Source organism: Mandrillus leucophaeus, unplaced genomic scaffold (genome assembly GCF_000951045.1).
Source record: "Mandrillus leucophaeus isolate KB7577 unplaced genomic scaffold, Mleu.le_1.0 Scaffold740, whole genome shotgun sequence".
Taxonomy (NCBI): Eukaryota; Metazoa; Chordata; class Mammalia; order Primates; family Cercopithecidae; genus Mandrillus; species Mandrillus leucophaeus.
The window spans coordinates 496,936-518,889 of NW_012108031.1; the positions used below are offsets into that span (position 1 = coordinate 496,936).

Consider the following 21,954-nt stretch of genomic DNA (forward strand, 5'->3'; position numbering starts at 1 on the left):
AAGCAAGAATATGACACCACAAGAAAGGGGCATTTGAAGAACAAAATAGAACTCGAAAGAAGTAAAACCTCTGTAGTTGTCGGGAAGATAAATTTGAGGAATTCTCCAAGACAGAGGGAAAAAAAAGGTGGAAACCAGGGGAGCAAAATAGATGGTGACGGGCCTCTTATGCCAAGGGACCTTGGGCTTGCTCATACAGCAGAAGCTGAAAAGATAACTTGTTCGTAGGCAGTTGCACAGGCCAAGAATGGAGGCAGGGGTCACTGGTTAGGCAGCTCTCGCTGTAGTATGGAGAAATGATACAAAACTGAAGTACACAATGGCATTTGACAAATTTAGACAAAAGATGGGAGATTAAATGGTAGAATAGACTAAACTTGTGACGGAGCAGGTGTGTGTGGGCCTGTGAGTCTGATGTAAGAGGAAGAACAGATGGATCTAGTTTCTCCAGAGATCCCAAATGGATTGGACTCCATTAAGCAAGATGAGGAATGAATAAGGACGAGCAGGTTGGGGTTGCTTTGTGCAGAGGGTGGAATACAGATCAGAGTTCAGCTTAAATCAGTATTTTCTAAGATTTTGCTAGGTGCCAGATACTGAGATAAAGTCCTTGTCTTCATACTTGGAACCAGGTGCCTAAGGCAGGACAGAGGTGAGCCACCTCGAAAATGGATACACTCTCCAAGGGTTTGTAGTGAAAGAGGCACAGCTCTTGGCCTGGAGTTGCTGGGGGCAGCGATAAGTGCATGATACTTGGTGACAGGAATCGCAAGTATACTCTTGTGTTGAACGGATCCTCCTCAGGGTCGGCCCTGCAGAGGAAAGAGCTCAGTCACCGCGATGTCCTGCACCAGAGGCCAAAGTCCCGGATGTGTGTCTCGGGGTCTACACGGAAGCCCCGACCCCTCTAAACTTCCTAGAAGCGCGCAGGAGGCGTGGTGCGCCTGCGTGTAGCCACCCCAAAGGCGGCGGGAAGTTGGTTTTCTGAGTAGCAACTGAGCAGCTTGAAGACGGATTGGAAGTAGCGGACCAATAAACAAACGTCTCATTGGCTTAGCGTGTTTAGGGTCCCAATTCTTCAGCTTCCCATTGGGCCTTTCAAGCGAGCAGGGGCGTGACTCCAGGGGCTCCGCCCCGATCCTTGGCCCAGTCTCGGGGTCCAAGGCTGAGGGAGCGGGACGGAAGTGAGCGGGTCCCGCCCCTTCCCCTTCTCGTCTCCGTTGGAGTCGTCTCTGCCGCGGCTGCCTCGGCTGCCCGCTCTCCGGCGAGCCGGAGTCCTCGTGCGGTACCGTCAGTTCCCGGCCGCGCGGAGCCGGGATGCACTGTTCCTGCTGTGGGTCCTCATCATGGAGACCAAACGGGTGGAGATTCCCGGCAGCGTCCTGGACGATCTCTGCAGGTACTGCGCTGCCCGACCCCTTTTCGCCCCCGTGGGGTTTTCTCAGTTTCGCAGACCCCCAAAGGCCTCCGGGTCTTCTCCCCCGCCCACGTCCAGGTCCTCGCTTTCCGCTCCCGCCGCTGGTCGCTTTCCATCGTCGACCCTGCTCTCCGACGACACCGCCCCTCTTTCCGCCGCAGCCTGCCTGTTACTCACGGCCCTCCGTCCTTCCCCTCAGAGAACCCGGAATTTCCTTATTTTTTAAGTTACTCAACTATTTTGCTTTCCCGCAGGCGCAGCCGCTTCGCCCGAGCCTGGGTCTTAGTGTTTTGCCGCCGCCACCCTCTCCCATTGTTTTTTCTGCCTCTGTGACTTTTCCACGCCGTGCACCCCCTCCTCCTTCTGTCTCATTCCCAGATTCTGAAGGAAGACCCCAGGGTAGTGATTTAAGTCTTAAGATCCCAGGTACGCGGACCTGCGCAAGGAGCAATTTTTCGGACTTACTCTGACGCCTGCGTGCTATGTGTCCGTGGCGTTCTCTGTAAATTCCTGTAAGAAATTACTTTTTTTCTCATCCCTAGACTTGTCTTTGGGGGAGAGAGGGAAAAATGTAGAGCTGCTTTTCTTTTCATCCTTAATTACCCTATTTTAAAGGAAATTCTCAGCCGCGGGTTTTTTACTCAGGGTGTATACTTCACATGAGAATTTTTTTGCTTTCTTCCCCCTTGTCAACTCTGATTTCAGATAGCCAAACACGTGTAGGATACTTAAAAATACTTCCTTTCCGAAGGTAAAATTTGGGGTGCAGTGACACCCGGAGGTGTCGCCAAGTGTGTGTGGATTGTGATTACAAGTGATAACACCTTTTCGCTCACAGTTACTGTATTTATGTTTTAAAAGGCAGGCTTTTAGTAGTTGTATCTCCTTCACGCTGTTTTTTTTAATGGAAAGTAAAGAACTGGTAATTGTGAAGTTTTTTTTTTTTTTTTTTTTTTTTTTTTTTGAGACGCAGTCTCGCTCTTTCACCCGGCCTGGAATGCAGTGGCACATCTCGGCTCACTGCAACCTCTGCCTCCCGAGTTCAAGCGAGTCTCTGCCTCAGCCTCCCGAGCAGCTGGGATTACAGGCGCCCGCCACCACAACCCGGCTAATTTTTGTATTTTTGGTACCCCGCCACCACAACCCGGCTAATTTTTGTATTTTTGGTAGAGACGGGGTTTCACCATCTTGGCCGTGCTGGTCTCGAACTCCTGACCTCGTGATTCACCTGCCTCGGCCTCCCAAAGTGCTGGAATTACAGGCGTGAGTCACCGCGTCCGGCCTGGAGTTTCTGCTGTGCGCCAGGCACTACCTTTACATGTGTTGTTTTATTTAATCCTCAATCAGCCCTGTTTGGTAGGTGCAGTTAGTATATTTCCATTTTCATCTGCGGCAGATTCAGGAACTTTGTAATTTACATAAGGTTACATTCATCCTAATTGACAAAATCGAGATTAGAAATCTATTCCTTTTTCTTTACAGTGCCTGTGCTTTTTCTCTCACACCAGGAAGAAGTAATAAGCCTAACATTTTAAACCTCACGAAAATACATACAGGAAAGTAAATAGCCTAATTTTGCAGCTAATAAAAATGGCGTTGTACTTCTTTGGTGATGGTAGATATTTAATTTTTGAAGTATGGTAGATTCAAATGAACCACTGAAAAGGCACTTAGTTTCTTGTCCCAAATAACAAATAAAAGGAAAAAACTGAATTTGATATGTGTATTTGGATAAATGACTAGAAGCACATGAACCAATAGTGGGATTATGAGATTGTGATCTTTGTTTTCTTTGTTCCCAAGATTTTTTAACGGGTATACATTTTATAGTTAGAAAAAAATTGAAGATATGTATTTAGAAAGGTGATCAGTAATTGGCTGTGGGTTAATGGGGTAAGAGTTGATTTAGAAAAATATGTGGTAATCTTACACATTTTACAGACATCAGAGCTAGTCTTCCTACTAGTATTGGGGTTAATTTGCATATTTAGGATTACATCATTTAAAGAAGTGATGTCAGCTATTATGATTTTATGTATGAAACCTGTTTACAAAATAATTACGTTGTGTTTTGTAAACAATATATTAAGCACCTGTCAAGTGTTAAAGATACTTGGTTTTCCAGTGAGTGTATTTAAGCTGTTATACAAATATTTTTGAATGGAGTAACTTTTTTTCCTTTTGAGAAATTTCTTTGTACAGTTACTGTTTTTGGCTGTATAAACAAGGATATGATATATTTAAAAATTAGGGCTAGCTATAATAATGAAACCAAATAAACATTTCTCAAAACTTCAGGTTTTAAAATAAATGCCATTTTCAAGTTAATATTTATAGCTTTGATTAATTGAAAGATTTTTAATGTTACTAATTCAGGCTTTTCATTGTGGATTAAAACTTTTTTTTTTACACTTAGAATTTGGTAAACTTATGTAAAAATAAAGCTTAATTTGAGGTTAATTTTTCTGAACTTGTTAGCTCTCTTTTATGTACCTCTTGATTTATGAATTGAATCTAGATGCTTGTTTTTACTCCCTTCATTTTTTTGCCCCAGTTCTGTTGCTTATTATTAGTGTATTTAGGAAGTTTTTTTGTGTTACTTTGTTTTTTGATAAATTACATGTTTCTGTTAAATCTTGCCTTTTGATGTGAAAAATGAAAGCAGGAGACTTAAATTTTCAAAATGTGACTTTGTAACCATTAGACTGCTCATAACCTAAGGCAGATGCTTTAGTATGGAACATTCCATTTATTGGAATATTGTGCAGCCGTTGTAAGTTCCTCAGGCAATTAGCACGCAGTATACTGAGGGAAAATATTTGTGTGTTGAAAAGATGTACACAGGATACTGAGTGAAATACTTAGTCACTTGGTGCCTTTTGTGAAAAATTTTTAAGTGTGTGTGTGTGAGAGAGGAGGAAGTATAGGTATTTGTGTGCCAAAAGAATATGCACCAAACTAATAATACTGTTTACTTTCTGAGTGGAATAGAATTAGAGGAGAGGAAGGGAAGAGTTTTGTCTTAAAATATTCTAGTGAACAAAAACTGCTTTAAAATTTAAAATGTATGTGTAAAGTTAAATCTGCAGCATTTTATGATACTTGTTTTTGATACACCATGATTTTTTACATTAAAACTCAAATACAGAGTTTTTCAATACTGTTTAAACTAGCTTATTAAAGAATTGAAAAGCATGTTTTTAAAGCAGAAACTGAAAAGTTGGTTGGTTCAAATAAATGCTTGGAATTTTTTAAAAGCCCTTTTAAGAGTTGGGTAGAGTAAAGGCACACTAGTGTTAAAAGGAGAAAGGTATTTTCTGGCAACTAGTGTTGCTGCTATTTTGGTGATAGCATAGGTTAATTAAATAATTTGTGCTCATCTTCAGCTAGCCATTTTAGCATTGAATTCAACTGGAACATTTTTCTAATTGCAATCCTTGTGCTAATGTCCTGTTTGTAGGAACATTGAGAAAATAATATTTTGTGTGATGCAGTTTTTCCTATGACAAATTGTAGGCATTTTATTTCAGCTATTACTATATACACATATATACACATATGTACACGTACTTGTAAACCTTTAAAACAGATCAAAAGCATTCACAGAATGAAAGCATTAAATGTTTAATTTTCATACATCAGCTCTTATAAACTTAAGAACTTTTTCGTATTAAAAATATGTAATCATGTACATGGTTTTGAAAATTAGAGTACAGACAGATTTCTAAATGACAGGCAACAGTCTTAGTTTCTTACCCTACCCTTTTCTATTCCTGTTGAGGCATTGACTTTTACTTGTTTTAAGTTCTGGTGGATACCTCAGTATTTTAAAATATACTTGTGCCACTTTCTCGTTTATCAACTTTCTTTTTTTTTTTTTTTTTTGAAACGGAGTCTCGCTCTATCGCCCAGGCTGGAGTGCAGTGGCCGGATCTCAGCTCACTGCAAGCTCCGCCTTCCGGGTTCACGCCATTCTCCGGCCTCAGCCTCCCGAGTAGCTGGGACTACAGGAGCCCGCCACCTCGCCCGGCTAGTTTTTTTTGTATTTCTTAATAGAGACGGGGTTTCACCGTGTTAGCCAGGATGGTCTCTATCTCCTGACCTCGTGATCCGCCCGTCTCGGCCTCCCAAAGTGCTGGGATTACAGGCTTGAGCCACCGCGCCCGGCCTATCAACTTTCTATATTGAATTGGGGATTTGGTTCAACTTGGTAGATACTAGGTGAGAGTTCAGTTTACTACACCCACTATTGCTCCCGTCCTACTTCCAATATGTCTCTATCAGTATTTTAAATTGTTCTATTGTTTGCCTTTGTGACTTTGACTTTTTTTTAGAGACAGGGTCTTGCTCCATTGCCCAGGCATGATCATAGCTCACTATAACTTCCAACTCCTGGACTCAAGCTATCCACTTGGCTCAGCCTCCTGAGTAGCCAGGACTATAGGCATGTACCACCATACCCAGGTATTAAATGCATTTTTTTTTTTTTGGTAGAGATGGGATCTTTGCCCAGCCTGGTGTCGAACTTACTTGTAGCCTCAAGCAATCCTCCTGCCTCCACCTCCCAAAGCGTTGAGATTACAGGTGTGAACTACCATGCTGGCCCCTTTGTGACTTTAATATACTTAAAATTATATTTGTTTTACGAACTTACAGTATTTCTTGAGTCTCTTATGTGGTGAGATGATTAGTGCCTCATTTTTTCTTGCCCATTCCCTCGGCTTCTATCCAGATTAACTTTTAAAGAATTAGGATTGATAATATTTATATTCCATTTTGTAAAGTTAAGTCTGTTATATTTTGTACTATTTGTTGATTGTAAAAGCTGAACAACAATAATACAGTGTAAATATATAGTTTTTACAGTAGAGGCAAGTCTTCAGTGGCTAGTTTCCTTTCCATCAGGGCATAGTCAGGATCCCTTGGTAAGTGTCTTGCAGAATATCTAAATGAATTCTGCTTTCTTATATCCTACAAATTGGTCAAAATGATGATACCATTAAGTTTTTTCTTCAGGGAAATAAATATATGCTTTCGTTATTACTGCCTGATTCCTTCTAGCCTTTTTTTTTTTTTTTTTTTTGATACAGAGTCTCTCTTGGTTGCCTAGGCCAGAGGCAATGACGTTGTCTCAGCTCACTGCAACCCCTGTCTCCCTGGTTCTAGCGATTCCCCTGCCTCATCCTCCCAAGTAGCTGGGATTACAGGTGCCCGCCACCACACCATTTTTTATATTTTTAGTGGAGACAGGGTTTCACCATGTGTTAACCAGGCTGGTCTTGAACTCCTGACCTCAGGTGATCTGCCTGCCTTGGCCTCCCAAGGTGCTGGGATTATAGGTTGGAGCCACCATGCCAGGCCCCTTCTGGCTATTCTTGAAATCCATTTTCTTGAGGGGAGGGGACAGTTGGCTTTCTGTTCTAACTTTGGTGTTTTTGCTTCACATTTGGACTCTAATTCTGTTGTACATGTACTCCTCTCCTAATATGTCCAAAGTTTCTAGCTGCTTTTTTCACCCCTTCTCATCTGCTTCCGTATTTTATCCTTAGTCACACTTTCTACAGAATCCTTTTTTCCCTTTAGACTCTGCTCTTGGGGACCTCCATTCTCCTAATCCAGTCTGGGCTAGTTGCTCCCCAGACTTGCCTAGCAACTAGAGTACTAGAATTCACTTTCACAACTCTCTAAGGTGGTACTTACTCTTTCTTGGATATCATGTTTTATCCTTTCTTGGTTTTCATTCTTGTTTTGCTTGTGTGCATTTTAAGTTAATTTCTTTGAGGAGGGTATTAGGAAGTAGACTGAGTCCTTTAATGTCTAAAATACCTGTTTCTCTTTTCACACTTAGTTCCCATGTGGTCTAGGGTCTGCATTTTGAGTATCAATGTCTAGGTGATATCCTTAATACTACCTTCCACTGCTTCTGTTGGTTATAGTAATCATGGTTTTTTGTTTTTTGTTTTTGTTTTTTTACCCCCCCAAGGGCTCTTACTTAGTTATTGTATGTTTTAAAAAAGAAAAATACAGTTGCTCTGAAAAAGGAATGCCTATTTAAATTTCTTTTAGGATAATAATTCCATCTTTCAACCCTCCTGTTTTCTTCTGGTTCCTCAATTATGTTTTCTTCAGAGTCAGTTAAACTTTTTCTTGTCATGCTTCACATTTTCATTAGATGGTAGGTGATTTTTGGATGCCTTTTTATATTAATGATGAGACATTTGAGGGCGTTTATTCATTAGTAGGCTTCTCCTTTATGTGAGTAGATAGGGAGCTGGCTGTTACACTTGAGGGTTTTTCATTTTTTAAAATAAAGATAGAGCAGACTTTAAAAGATAAAGGTGGTGGTTATCACTTTTGGTTAATCAAGTTGGGCTCAAGGATTTTGCAGGTTTTAAATGCCATAACACAGACTGCCGTGCCAAGGGCATTCTGAATGCCAATTACAGATTTAAGTTCTTTCAAAAACCAAGATGTTAACAAAACTGATGAAGTTTGGGTTTCTCTTAAAGTAAGATGAACACATGTCTTAAATAGAGAAAATAGATCACTTGGTTCTGAAAATTAAAACACTACACTAAGTAATTCCCCTCCCCTTCCCCACAGGTCCCTAAGGCAGTATTACATTTGCCTCAGACAGTTAAAATTTCAGCATTTCAACAGAGGGGAGCTGAGGAGAACTGGGAAAAATGAAAAGCAAAATTAGTGTAATTGATATAGGGAGCTAGTTTTTTTTTTTAAAAAAAAATAGAGACGGGGTCTGGCATTGTTGACCAGGCTGGATTTGAACTCCTTGGCTTGAGTAGCTGGAATTTGAGGCATGTACTACCATGCCTGGTAAGGCAATGTAGAAACATAAAGACTCATAGTAGGATTGACTTACGAGATCTTTCAGCACTGAAGGATACGAATTTCCAAGTACATATGGTCTATGGAATGACAGTGCAGTGGATTAAAAATAGACACTGCAAAATTTCACAACACTGGGGGCAGAAGGAAGATGTCAGAAGCATCCAGACTAGAAAAAAAAAAAAAAAGTCATATACAAAACATTAAGAATCTGAATGGCTTTTGTCCTTGGCACAAGTTAGAAGTAAAAAGAAAAGAAAAATGAATGGCTTCGATTTTCTCAATATCAAAATTAGAAGTTGGAATGAGAGAGCACTGTTGAAAATTCTGAAAGAAAATCGTTTCCAACTTAAAATTCTTTACCCAAATTATCAAGTATGAGGATAGACATTTTCAAATGTATAGTATCTCAATATTTACCTCCCCTTTGCATCCTTCCTTCATAAGATATGTGAAGATGTACTTCGTTAAAACAAGGAAGTGAATTAAGGAGGATGAAGACAAAAATACAAGAAACATGACCTCTGTGGGATAAAGGCACAGGGAACTATAAGATGCCAGTGAAAGGGCAGTGTAGAGGTGACAGATGTGTACCAGGTGTAGAGGACAGCTGATTCAGACTGGAACAGATCAGAAGACTAAAAGTCTTAAAGATGAAACTGATGAATCTGAATTGTGGGGGAAAAAATTCCAAAATGAAACTAATGGATCTAAATTGTGAAAAGAAAATCCACAATGGAGATGATTATATCAGAATATCCAAAAAGGAACCAGGAGGGTGTAAGGAGTTGGATCCCAGTCACATACACATCTAGATGGAGTTTCACCTGCTGAACTGGGCCAAAGTGTAAAACTAGCTGCATTTGACTTGAGGTGTATATACTGGGTCTGATCAACCTCTTGGAGAGAGAACCATGCTGAACTATATTGATCACTGACTGGAGACATCCTGAGCTGACAACCAACCATCATTAATCATGGACTGTGCTAAAACCTTCCAGATATGTAAATTTACAGTAGCCCTTACAAGCTCCGCCTAACCTTGCCTGAATGGAACATGATTTAGCTGCTTACTAGACTTGTGTCTCCCAAATTGCAATTCCTAAAAACCTGATTAAAATGCCTTTTGCCACTCCAGCGTTGTTTTTATTTCTTAATATATATATATGTTTTTGAGACAGTGTCTCATCACCCAGGCTGGAGTGTAGTGACATGATCATAGCCCACTGCAGCCTTGAACACCTGGGCTCAAGTGATCCTCCTGCCTTAGCCTCCCGAGTAGCTAGGACTACAGATGCATGCCACCATGCCTGGCTAATTTTTAATTCCTTTGTTGAGAAGGTCCTCTTGTAATTGGAGAAGAGTGTTCTTATTCTTATTTGAAATTTGGAAACAGCCAAGAATTATTTACTATGATACTGATTAAACAAGTGGTCAAACTGGGTGGTACTATTTTAAATTTTAAAAATGACTTTAAAAACCAATGGACTTGAATCTGTCTCTAATGGTTACTGGGAAAAAGGATTACCAAAAATGCTTAACATTGGAAAAAGTAATTGATAGCTGCTTTTAATGACTGCTGTAAGTTACAACATTCACTTAGATTGATGAATTTTAACTTGTATGTTTCATAATAAAGGGGTTCATTATCGTAATTACATATGTGTGCATGCAATATATTTTATATTATATGTAAAAGAAGTATGTCTTTCCCTCCTTTCCTCAATGTACATAGAAAAGACAATTTAGGGTTTTGAAAAGTGAATATATTTGAAAGTTTGAACTGAGACTGCAGGTGAGGCTCTTTGAGAAGTCTGGTGTATTAATGAGCCACAGAATATTGGCTTCTTTTCCAATATTTCTTGATAATATTTTATATGTGAAGATTATGTAATAGCAAACATTTTAAAATGTAATTGTATGAATATATTTACCTGTATTCTTGGAAATGTTGCCAGACATGGGAGGAAGTGGAGGTTTTCTTGCTCACTTTTGTTGTTAGTGAGCTCTTAAGCTGATCTCTGTACTTGTGAACAGAAGGTACACAGGCTCGGAACAAATTGTATTAAAAGTGAGATACGTGTGGTGTCTTCTCCGTCTCTCTTTAAGACTCATCTTCCCTATAGTAATTTCCCTCAAATATTAATTGCTTCCTTGAACAGTACTGCTCTTGGTCCCTTTTCTAAGTTGGTAGGTCAGGTATGAAGCACTTAAATAGCCTAAGATAAATCGTTATAGTTTGTAAATGTAATTTTTATATGCGTTTTTTTTTTTGACAGCCGATTTATTTTGCATATTCCCAGCGAGGAAAGAGACAATGCAATCCGAGTGTGTTTTCAGATTGAACTTGCCCATTGGTTTTACTTGGATTTCTACATGCAGAACACACCAGGATTACCTCAGTGTGGGATAAGAGACTTTGCTAAAGCTGATATCCTTTTTATTACTATAATGACTATCTTTCTTGGTAGCAATATATTTTAGCACAAATTTCTTTTTGTCTTTTCAGATTTTAAAACTGTTAGAGAAAAACATACTTGATTGCTAAAAATTGTCAAACATAAATAGTAGACAATTTAATAATATCATATTTTTATACAGAGGACTCCCTGAAATGTACACTGATTAAATTTGATTTTTTTTTTCCATGAATAGCTAGCCTGTTTGTAGAACTTTACTCTTGCTGCTCCCTGTAACCAGATGATCTTTAATCTCACAGAGCGAGACCCTGTCTCAAACAAACAAACAAACAAACAAAAATGGTATCCAAGATTTATTGGTTGGTATGTTACATCACTTGAGATTCAGGGCAATAAGTCCCTGAGCCATAGTTGTGGGACTACAAAGAAAACACTGATGGGAGACAGATTTCAAAGAAAGAAATGATCAAACCATTTGATTAAATGTGTAGAAGTTAATGAGAAATCAAAGGGGAATAGAAATATATTGAGCACTATCTTTGTTAAAGGCCTTGGTGATAGGTTCTCTGGAGAAATCTTAGTAGACTGGTTTTCAGGAGTTACAATCTACTTATGGAAACATTAAAATAACCAAGTCCCCTTTTGCTTTGGTTATTTTGTATGGACTTACAAGTCTACTAGAGCAACTTTACGGTTTTGGATAATATTTTGTGTGTGATTGCACGTGAGTTTTACACTTTCCCTGCTTTTAAAAAACACCAAGAACCTTTGTTTTAGGTATGTTTCTTTTAGTTAACCAAGAATAGTTACATGGAGAAGGAATGTTTAATGTGGTACACTTCATTAAGTAACTGCATGGTTACTCTGTGCCAGGCCTTATGCAGTGAACAGAGTGGACTCAGTATGTTCAAGAAGATGAGAAAAGACAGGAAAGGAAATGATTACAGTGCAGTGTGGTAGGATGTGGTATGGAAGCACAGTGTTCAGTGGGAACGGAAGAGGGATACCTACTTACGATTTGGAGGCTGTGAGTTTGATTCCCATCTGGCCACTTGAAAATACTGGGTAGGTTGTTTAATTTCTCTTAGATGACGATCCCAGTTTCTTCCTGAAAAATAAGGTTGTTAATAGTGCCTAATTCAAAGGATAAGTTTGAGACACATATGTTTGTACATGTAAATTGTTTACCTGGCACAGTGATCAATAAATGTTAATAAGTAATAAATGTTAACTATTACTCCAAAAAAAAAATTTTGGAAGCTAAATAGAAGCCTTCTTTGAGATAGTGATTTATGTGAGGAAAATTGGAGGAAGTGAAAAAAGTTACTGTATTTTAGACTAAATGGGAAAGATAAGAGATGATGCTACAGAGTAATTCAGGGGCTAAAACGTGTAGGGGTCTTGTAGGCCATATTTAAAAAACATTTTAAAAAACCTTATATTTTGGAAAAAAACTTAACTTTTGGAGATGACTAAAGAACATGACAACTGCCATCATACCCTTCATCTGTATTCATTTATTATTAACATTTTCCCACATTTGCTTCTTTCTTCCCATAGGGGTGTTTCTCAAGACTACTGTGGAATAGTGTGAACAGTGAATTGGAGGAAGGCAAGATTGGATTCTGAGAATCTAGTTAACATGCTCTTTTATTAATTTACTAGAGAGAGAAAACCTGTGGTAGTAGAAATGAATAGAAGAGATCAAATTTGAAAGTTATTTAGGAGGTAAGATTGGTGGTGACTTGGATATCTGAGAAGTAGAAGAAAGGATGGTACCCAGGTTTGTAGTATGAGCATTTGAGTGTATGAGACTGCCATCCCATTGACAGGAAAATGAGAAATGTTGTAGGGGATTGACGGGTTCAGTTATGGGCAAGTTGAGTTGATGGTACATGTGGGATATTGCAGTAGAGAAGACTGCGTACTTTGATAAGAGCATAAGTTCTGGAGCCACATCCTTTGAGTTAGCATCCTTTCCCTACCACTTACTAGCTATGTATCTTTGGATACATTGTGGAACTTGTGTATGCTTCTGTTTTCTCTTTTTTAAATTATGCATAGTCTTGTGATTTTTTTTTTTTTTTTTTTTTCCCCTTCAGTAAGCACTCAGCAATGAGGATATAGACAAAAGTATCCCAGATTTGCTCCTTGGCTGAAGTTCTGCTAGGGATTTTACTAAACGTGTAAAGCCAGACTTGTAATACCTTTTAGAATCTTAGCGGGCCCTTATAGAACCATAGAGCTTCGTGGAATGGTTAATGTTGTATCCAGGCTTTTATCTTTTTTTCCCCCCTCCTGAAATGAAGGCATGGACTAATTATATTGAGATTAACTTTGCGCTTGTCTTAAAAAAAAATTGTAGGTACAGGGTCTTACTAGGTTGCCCAGGCTGGTCTTGAACTCTTGGGCTCAAGCATTCCTCCTGCTTTGACCTCCCAAAGTGCTAGGATTACAGGTATCAGCCACCACACCTGGCCAGATTACAGTGTTGTCATAGGTGGCTGACTGACTTGGGCTCTGAGGACCTATTTCATTTGTACTACGACTATGAAACAAATTTTAAATTACGGAATTGTAGAACACGTAAAATTGAAATTAATAAAATGAATTTGATGTAATTTTTTTTTTTTAAACCAGACTTTTCATCACAATGTGAATGAATATAATGCCAATTTCTTTGAGGGTGTTTTGAGTTTGGTGTACCTGTACTAACACCACCTTTCTCTGCTGTTACGAAACATTACTTTCTGTGTTATGTCATATGTCATTTAATTGTAATGCATCATTTGTAGATTAACTTTATTTCTATTTTTAATAGCCGGTAGCAATTAAAGTAGTACTAGTACCAGTATGGTCTGTGAAGTCAAGTGGTAATATTTGATACATATGGTCATCTAGATAATTGAAAATATGCTCAGATTGCATGTTAGAGTAATATCAAAATGAAAACACAGAGTATACAAGTTTTTATTGAGGAATTGAGAACCCTTAAAAGTATGACCTCATTTTGAGCGATACTATCATAGATTATCATTTTCTCCACTTTTTTTTTTTTTTTTTAATAATAGTATTATAGTGAAGAGGCATTTGATAGCATGGAGTGTTGGAAGTCTGAGCATATAATTTCAGGGTTTGGATTTTACTTACTTTACTATTAATATTTTACGCTGCCCACTTTTGTGGGGAGGCATGCCCAGTTTCTTTAAAACTGGCTATGTTTTCCTTAATACCTGGATTTGCCTTTCTCTGTAATACTTAAAGTAAAACTTCATAAAAGTGTTCTTCATTATGGAAACAATATATATGTGGTAAACACTATAGAGTGGCGTACCTCATTCATACTTCTCCTTCCCAGAATTAACCACTTTGTTTCTCTGATGTGACAGTTTCTTTCTCTTAGCAATATATTTTTTTCTGTTTCTTGGTATCATTTTATATATGTAATTCTATTTCTTGTTATTACGCTAGTATCTATAATTACCTGGTATTATGAATTTGACTCACTTAATGAGAAGTGTTCTAGGTGTTGACATGGTCCAGAATTAGTTTGTGTTAGCTCAGGGATCCAAGACTATAAGTACTCAAGACTTACTTGATTTGTGTGTAGGCTATAAATGCAAAAGTTAACAATGATGTTTTAAGAGAAAACAAATGTGGAAAAAACAAAAACACCACCTGTGTCGGCCTCCCAACGTGCTGGGATTACAGGTGTGAGCCATCATGCCCGGCCAAAATGCTACACTTAAATGAGGGAAGATTTGAATAATTTCACATAAAATACACTGTTGATTTAAATGGGTCTCTTTCTGCATATAATTTCTCAAGCCATATTAAAGGAGAAAGTAACTTCCTTGACACTATTTATACTCTTCAGTCATTGTCCATTTTTGCTGCCTCAAGGTGAAGATGTGGAAAAAGTTTTGGACGAATGGAAGGAATATAAAATGGGAGTACCAACATATGGTGCAATTATTCTTGATGAGACACTTGAAAATGTGAGTGTAATAAAGATTTTTAGTTAAATGGCGATCGTTAGTCTATTAACAAAATTTGTTATTGATGTAGTGTTTCTAAATTGAGGTTTTAAAATATACTTAGATTTTTAGTGCTAAAAGGCCAAGTTTTGTATATTTTATCTGCATGCTAGGTCTGCAGATTTTTTACTTGTTGCAATTATGGCGTGGTACAAAAAAGGGTCACTTAATTGTTGAAGACTTTTTTTTTTTAGTGGGCAGAATGCTTTCACACTGTTGGTGGTGTATTCAGGCTCATGGAAGATAAACAGTTACCTCAAGCACAGAGAAAAATGGCTTTGATTTTTAGAAAGGAGCATGGAAAAGGAGGGCAAGTTTGATTTTTACCTCTGCTTGTTTTATAGGTACTACTGGTTCAGGGTTACCTAGCAAAATCAGGCTGGGGATTTCCAAAAGGAAAAGTAAATAAAGAAGAAGCTCCTCATGATTGTGCTGCTAGAGAGGTAAGTTATTCCAGTTTGATACACGGTAAATTTGGCTGTTAGGGTCTGAATGTATTTTTTTTAGCCATATATGACTTCTTTGGACTGTCTTAACCCTTTCCAGAACTTGAGTGCTGGAAAGTGCTTGAAGTAACTTAAATTTTTCTAACATCACTGTTGATTCTTTTATCCACATCTCTTTTCATTTATTCTCTTATCTGTTCCCATTTTTTTAATGGGCCCTTTTGTTTTATCTCTTGTTCCTTTCTTTATGATGACATTTTTCCCTCCTTTCCCTTTAGAATTAGATTTGCTGTGGGTAAAACATTTTGGCTATTGTAATCCTTGTTTTATGTTTATAGTCTTGGCTTCCTGACAAGTGCACAATTTGGAATTTTCTTTTTTTTTTTTTTTTTTTTTGAGACGGAGTCTCACTCTGTCACCCAGGCTGGAGTGCAGTGGCGTGATCTCAGCTCACTGCAAGCTCCGCCTCCCGTGTTCACACCATTCTCCTGCCTCAGCCTCCCGAGTACCTGGGACTACAGGAGCCCACCACTGCGCCCGGCTCATTTTTTTGTATTTTTAGTAGAGATGGGGTTTCACCGTGGTCTCAATCTCCTGACCTCGTGATCCACCTGCCTCAGCCTCCCAAAGTGCTGGGATTATAGGCGTGAGCCACAGCGCCCGGCCCCAGTTTGGACTTTTCTGAGAAGTTGACGTTTGTTGCTGAAAACTCACTCAGGCTTTCCACTGCCTATAGGATAAAGTTTAATTCTTTAAGTTTTTTAACTCTGTCCCCTCTCCCCGACACAAATCTTAACCTTTTCTGAATTTATTGTATTTTCAGTCAAAACAGTTTATTCTCTCTCTCTTGAACTTGATTGATTTGTTTCGGCCTTGAAATTTTTGCTGTTATGGCTGGGCACGGTGATTCACTCCTGTAATCCCAGCACTTTGGGAGGCTGAGTTGGGCAGATCACCTGAGGTCGGGAGTTTGAGACCAGCCTGACCAACATGGAGAAACCCTGTCTCTACTAAAAATACCAAAAATTAGCTGGACATGGTGGCACATTCCTGTAATCCCAGCTACTTGGGAGGCTGAGGCAGGAGAATCTCTTGAACCTGGGAGGCAGAGGTTGCAGTGAGCCGAGATCACCATTGTACTCCAGCCTGGGCTACAAAAGTGAAACTCTGTCTCAAAAAAAAAATTTTTTTTTTGCTGTTATTTCGCTACCTAGAATGTCCTCTCTTGTTCCTTCTGTTCAGCTCCTATCTGGATATGTTTCTAAACCCAACTCAAATCCCTTTTCCCTGAAGGACTGCAACTGCCACCAACTAACTGTGTATAGGGCTTAAGTTTCTTTTCTCTCTCTCTCTAATATATGTGTGTGTGTATCTATATGTGTGTGTGTGTATAAATATACACATATAGATACACACATACACATATAATTATTTTTGGTGTAGGATCTCCCTTTGTCGTTCAGTGATACCATCATAGTTCACCGCAGCCTTGACTTCCTGGGCTCAAGCCATCCTCTTGCCTCAGCCTCCAGAGTAGCTGGGACTACAGGTGTGCACCACCATGCCTAGCTAATTTTTTTGATTTTTTTTTTTTTTTGTAGAGGCAAAGTCTGTGTTGTCCAGGCTGATTTTGAACTTCTGAGGTCAAGTGATCTGTCGTCCTCGGCCTCCCAAAGTGCTGGGATTACAGACATGAGCCACCGTGCTTGACTGGTCCTTAGTTTCTTAAAATGAAGTTTATAATGGATGTTCTTTGAAGTTCATTCCTTTTCCTTTTTTTTTCTTTTTTTTTTTTTTTTTGAGACAAGGTCTTGCTGTGTTACTGAGGTTGGAGTACAGTGACATGATCATAGTGCACTGCAGCCTTGACTGCCTGGGCTCAAGCAATCATCCTGCCTCTTAGCCTCCCAAGTAGTTGGGACCACAGTTGCATGCCACCATGCCTGGCTAATTTTTTTTTTTTTTTAAATAATGGGGGTCTCACTATGTTGCCCAGTCTGGTCTTGAACTTCTGGGCTTAAGTGATCTTCCTGCCTCAGCCTCCCAAAGTGCTAGGATTACAGGCATGAGCCACCATGCCCAGCCTTCATTCTTACTTAAAATTCTATTTAAAAATCTTACCAGTTAACTCTAGCAAACAGTCTCTGAACTTCAGTAGCAATTATTGTCTTTACAATTCACTATTATATAATACCTTGTGATGGATTGTTGGCCATATTCTTAGTTCTTACCATTTATCACACAATTTATCATGTATCACACAATTATTCTTGAGATTTGAGAAGTTGAACTAACAGGAAGTATGATATAAGGGAAAGCAGATGGCCTAGGACTTGAAAGATTTTTGTTCTAGCACAGATTTCGTTACCCAGTACCCTAGAGACTTGAGGCTAGTCACTTAACCTCTATAAGCCATAAAGACCTTTAAGGAGATTCACTCAAGTCCTTTAGAAGTAATATCTTTAAGGAAAAAATTCTAAGGTGATAGTGATTTGATGAATTTAAGACTTTTTGAAATGGTAATGTGGGTTTTGTGGCATATTTCATTAGAATTCATTGCCTTGTATATGTTTGACTTGATTTCCTGCAACAGTGTTTATTGCCTACTTTAAGTTTGGGTGTAACTATTAATGAGGGATAATAGTGAAAATTTTTACAAACTACTGGTGGTTGTTTATTATAGAAAAACCATTAGTGGTTATTTACTTTGTAATAGGATTAAAAAATGATTGAAAATGCTGTATTTTAAATTTGATATGAAGCAGCTTGCCCAAGCTATTATTTACAACAGCCTATAGACAAAGCTGTTGTGTATGAGTAAATGAAGGTTAATGCACAATTCTTAAAATTGAAAGCAGTTTGGTGAGAATGTGAGGAATTGCCACATCCCCTAAGAGCTTAGCTTTTCTTTCTGTAGAGGGTAGGAAATGAGACGGAGTATCTGTAAAAGTCCTCCCTTTTATTTCCTCAAACTTTGTAGTTCTCTTGCTCATAAGGAAGGACAAAATAGAAATCAATAGTATCCTACTTAGAGGAATTGATCGTAGCTCTGTACATGGAATTAGACTGGTCTTACAGCAGTAAGGTGGTTGTCCAGGTCAGGAAGAGGGTATTACATTAGTTGGAATAACAAAACTAGTTCCATTTTAGGTTTTTGTCTTGGTTTGAGGGAAGCACAGACATTCTGAGGAGCCATAGTCTCTTAATTTCAGGGATAATTTTTTCATTTTCATAATAAAAATTCTAACCTCTAAACATTCTTTTTGATCTCCATGACATCCTTTTATAGCTGACTAAGGAACTTTAACCTCAGTAAATTTTTGGAATAGGAGTTTTAAAGGCAAGGTTGACTTCTGATTTTTAAATGACCAACTTTGTCATAAAGTTTGGGATTAGGGTGAAGTGTTGCTGTTTTAGTCTGTTGGGGCTAGCATAACAAAATACCACAGATGGAGTGGCTTAAACAACAGAAATTTATTTTGCAATGGTTCTGGATGCTGGGAAGTCCAAGAGCAAGGTGACTTATAGATTAACACCTTGCTGAGCAAACTCGTGGCCTTCTTGGGTATATGCAGGGAGAGCTCTGATGTTTCTTCCTCTTATAAAAATGGCACCAGCCCTATCAGATTAGGGCCTGCCCTTATGGATCTCATTTGACTTTTATTACTTCCTCAAAGCCCTATCTCCAAATACAGTTACTTTGGGGGTTAGGGCTTCAACATACGAATTTTTCGGTGGGGGGGACATAATTTAGTCCATAGCAGTGGCCTGTTTTGAATGATGAAAGTATTCAGCTAGAATTGCAGTTTGTCCTTCTGCCACTTGGTGGTGCTGCAGCATAAAAGAAGCTGCAGGGCTTGACTGAGTGACATTACCAGTGGTAAACCAGTTGGTTATTCCATTCTTAGTAGTTTATTAATGCCTCGTTTTTCTTTTTCATTTCAACTTGTATTAACAGATGAGGAAAGATTTTGTTCTAATTTTCTAACTACTTATTAGACTTAGGCTGATATTTTGAGCACTTTTTTCTTGCGTTTAAGTTACGCAGTTCTACCATGGGTGCTTACAATTTTAAGTTGCTAATAGCATTTTTATTTAGCTTATTATAGCATTCATACAGTATATTAATGTTGTTATTTTATTATATATGGGAGTCCAGAAGTGTTTTGTTACACTGTAGCAGAATTTGACACATCCCCAAACAGGGAAGAGTCTGTGGGCTAAGCCTAAAGCAGCAGTGGCAGACAAGCTACTTAGGGAGAATGTGTAAGTAATTATCAATAGAAAGCTAAGGGCAGACTGGTTTTTTTTTTTTTTTTAGGGCAGTCTTAATTAGTAATTTCCAATCTTCTGTTTGACCTTTTGGCTCACCTTTGTTAATTTGACTATTTCTGAATAGTTGATTTGTTGAAACAGATTTAGGACTGTCAAAAGACAAAGTCACAAATTTAAAGATTGTGATGGGTTTATTTGCAATTTTAGAAATAAGCAATATTTTATTCCATAAAATAGAATGAGCATTCCAATGGCTGAGCAAAGGAGATTGGCTTTAAAGACAGGAAAGAGCTGAGGAAAGCAGAACCAAAACTCAAATGTAGTTTGGCGTTTCAAAGTTAGTTTTATTCTAAAGGTTAAAGCAGAGGGGACTTCCTTATGCTGACTGAAACTGGTCTGTTTTGGGATTTGGCTATTACCTGTTTCTCTCCAGATTTCTTGAAGGATAGGAGAACAACTTAGTTTTGGTTGGTGACATGGAATGTTAGCATGAGTAATTCCATTTTGTTTAGGTCTGTTGGGGCCTAGTGTGGGAATGCAGTCCATACCATGGCCTCCTGTAAGTTTTATTTAACAGGACAAAGATGTTTTCTAAATATTGTAGAAGGCATAATAATCTCAATTGTATTTTTGTTGTTATTTGTGGTGAATCATCAACTTTCTTGAGAAGAAGCAAATAATACTTAACTGTTCACTTGTGGTTTCAAGATTTAATATATCATTCCTTATTATTTGGCAAAACAATGTTTTATTGTAATGAAACTGACTTTCATATGCACTTATATAATTTAGTAGAATTAATACAAAGCAACTATTAGTCAATTTATTCTGTCTCTTACTGTAGGCTTATAGGATGAAGATTATAGACAGGATTTCATTGTCTCGTACACTGCTGCTCTTTGGGTTACACTTTTTTTTTTTTTGAGACAGAGTTTTGTTCTATCACCTAGGCTGGAATGCAGTGGTACGATCTCAGTTCACTGCAACCCAACATCCGCCTCCCGGGTTTAAGCGATTCTCCTGTCTCAGCCTCCCGAGTAGCTGGGAGTACAGGCACATGCAACCACGTTCAGCTAAGTTTTGTATTTTTAGAGACGGGGTTTCACCATGTTGGCCAGGCTGGTCTTGAACTCCTGACCTCGTGATCCACCAGCCTTGGCCTCCCAAAGGGCTGGGATTACAAGTGTGAGCCACTGTGCCCAGCCCTTTGGGTAACACTTTAAAAAAAATTTTACATGTGGATTTTTATCGTTTAACATTAGAGAAGTTGGTGATACTCCTTTTGTCAGGAGAATTAAATGCTATATTATAATACAGCAATAGATTTGATTCACAGGAGGTGTGGTATAAAAATTTTTGTCTTTGGTGTCTGTTTATATATTTCAACTATTAAAACTTTTTCCTGGCAAATATTTAATGAGAATACTTGCCTAATTTTACAGGCAAATCTGTTTTATCACTTGCAGAATTGATTGGACAGTTTGAATGTACCTCTTTTAGTGCTGGTGGCCCTTGCTGTTTTGCCTCATATTGTACTACTTCTTCCCATGTAATTCTTAAGCTGTAGCCATTCCTGGCTCTCTAAACAGGAGGCCTTTTTTCTCCTTGTTGGTTTGGCAAACTCCTATTTATCTTTTAGGTCCTAGCTCCTGTTTACCCAGCAGAATAGACTCCTGTCCATAACCAAAGGTGACCATCCCCCAACTCTCAAAGATGTCTACTAAAGACTGAATTAGGCACCCTCCTCCTACCTCATAATACTTACATTAAAATTTTTTCTGTTGTAAACTGAACTCCTTAAAGGGTGCTGCTTGCGTCATTCATTACTAAATTCACTGCCTAGAGCAGTGCCTGTCACTTATTAAGCGCAAAGTACATAGTTGAGTGAAAGCACTAAGATCTAAACATTATAGCTGTGTGACCCCATAAAAATTACATTCAGGATGAGATAATGTCATATGTAGAGAAGAATAGATTAATTCAAAGAATAGACTTTAGTTAATATTATACCGTATTTGCTATATTACTTTTGATAAATATGTGTGCAGAGTTTTTTTAATTATTGCTGAATTATTTGTGAGTAAATTACAGACATAATGCCCCTTTGTCCTTAATTGCTTCTGCATGTATGTTTTAAGAACGAGGAATTCTTTTAGGGTAATCACAGTGAAATTCTCAGATTCAGGTATGTAACATTGATATGGTGCTGTTTGTTATCTAATGGGCAGTTCATATTCACATTCACTGATTGCCCATTATGATTTAGCAGTTCCCACTGGTTTGCCCATCCAGGATCCAATCCATGCTCATTTGTTGCATTTGCATTTAATTGACACATCTCTTCAGTCTCCTTTAATCTGAAACTGTTCGTCACTTTTTCTTGAGTACTTTTTTTTATTAAGCATATAGTTAGATACTATTTGTAACACAAAGATAACACCTCAGCCCATAAGGATTTTAGATTATACAATTTCCTGTCAGCATAATATCCAATTATGCAGATTCACATGACT

At 38.3% G+C, this 21,954-nt stretch overlaps 1 protein-coding gene across 3 annotated transcripts in view; it reads left to right on the top strand.

Moving 5' to 3' along the window:
• Positions 1-1,114: 1,114 nt before the first annotated feature.
• DCP2 (decapping mRNA 2) overlaps positions 1,115-21,954 on the top strand; it is a 42,549-nt gene continuing 21,709 nt past the window's right edge. For 2 of the 3 annotated variants that reach the window (XM_011966084.1, XM_011966085.1), the window contains exons 1-4: positions 1,115-1,399; positions 10,543-10,694; positions 14,554-14,681; positions 15,065-15,163. In XM_011966084.1, the coding sequence (XP_011821474.1) occupies positions 1,347-1,399; positions 10,543-10,694; positions 14,554-14,681; positions 15,065-15,163 (432 nt within the window). In that variant the 5' untranslated portion in view covers positions 1,115-1,346. The remainder of the gene's footprint in view (positions 1,400-10,542; positions 10,695-14,553; positions 14,682-15,064; positions 15,164-21,954) is intronic. The other variant, XM_011966087.1, reaches the window with a different exon arrangement.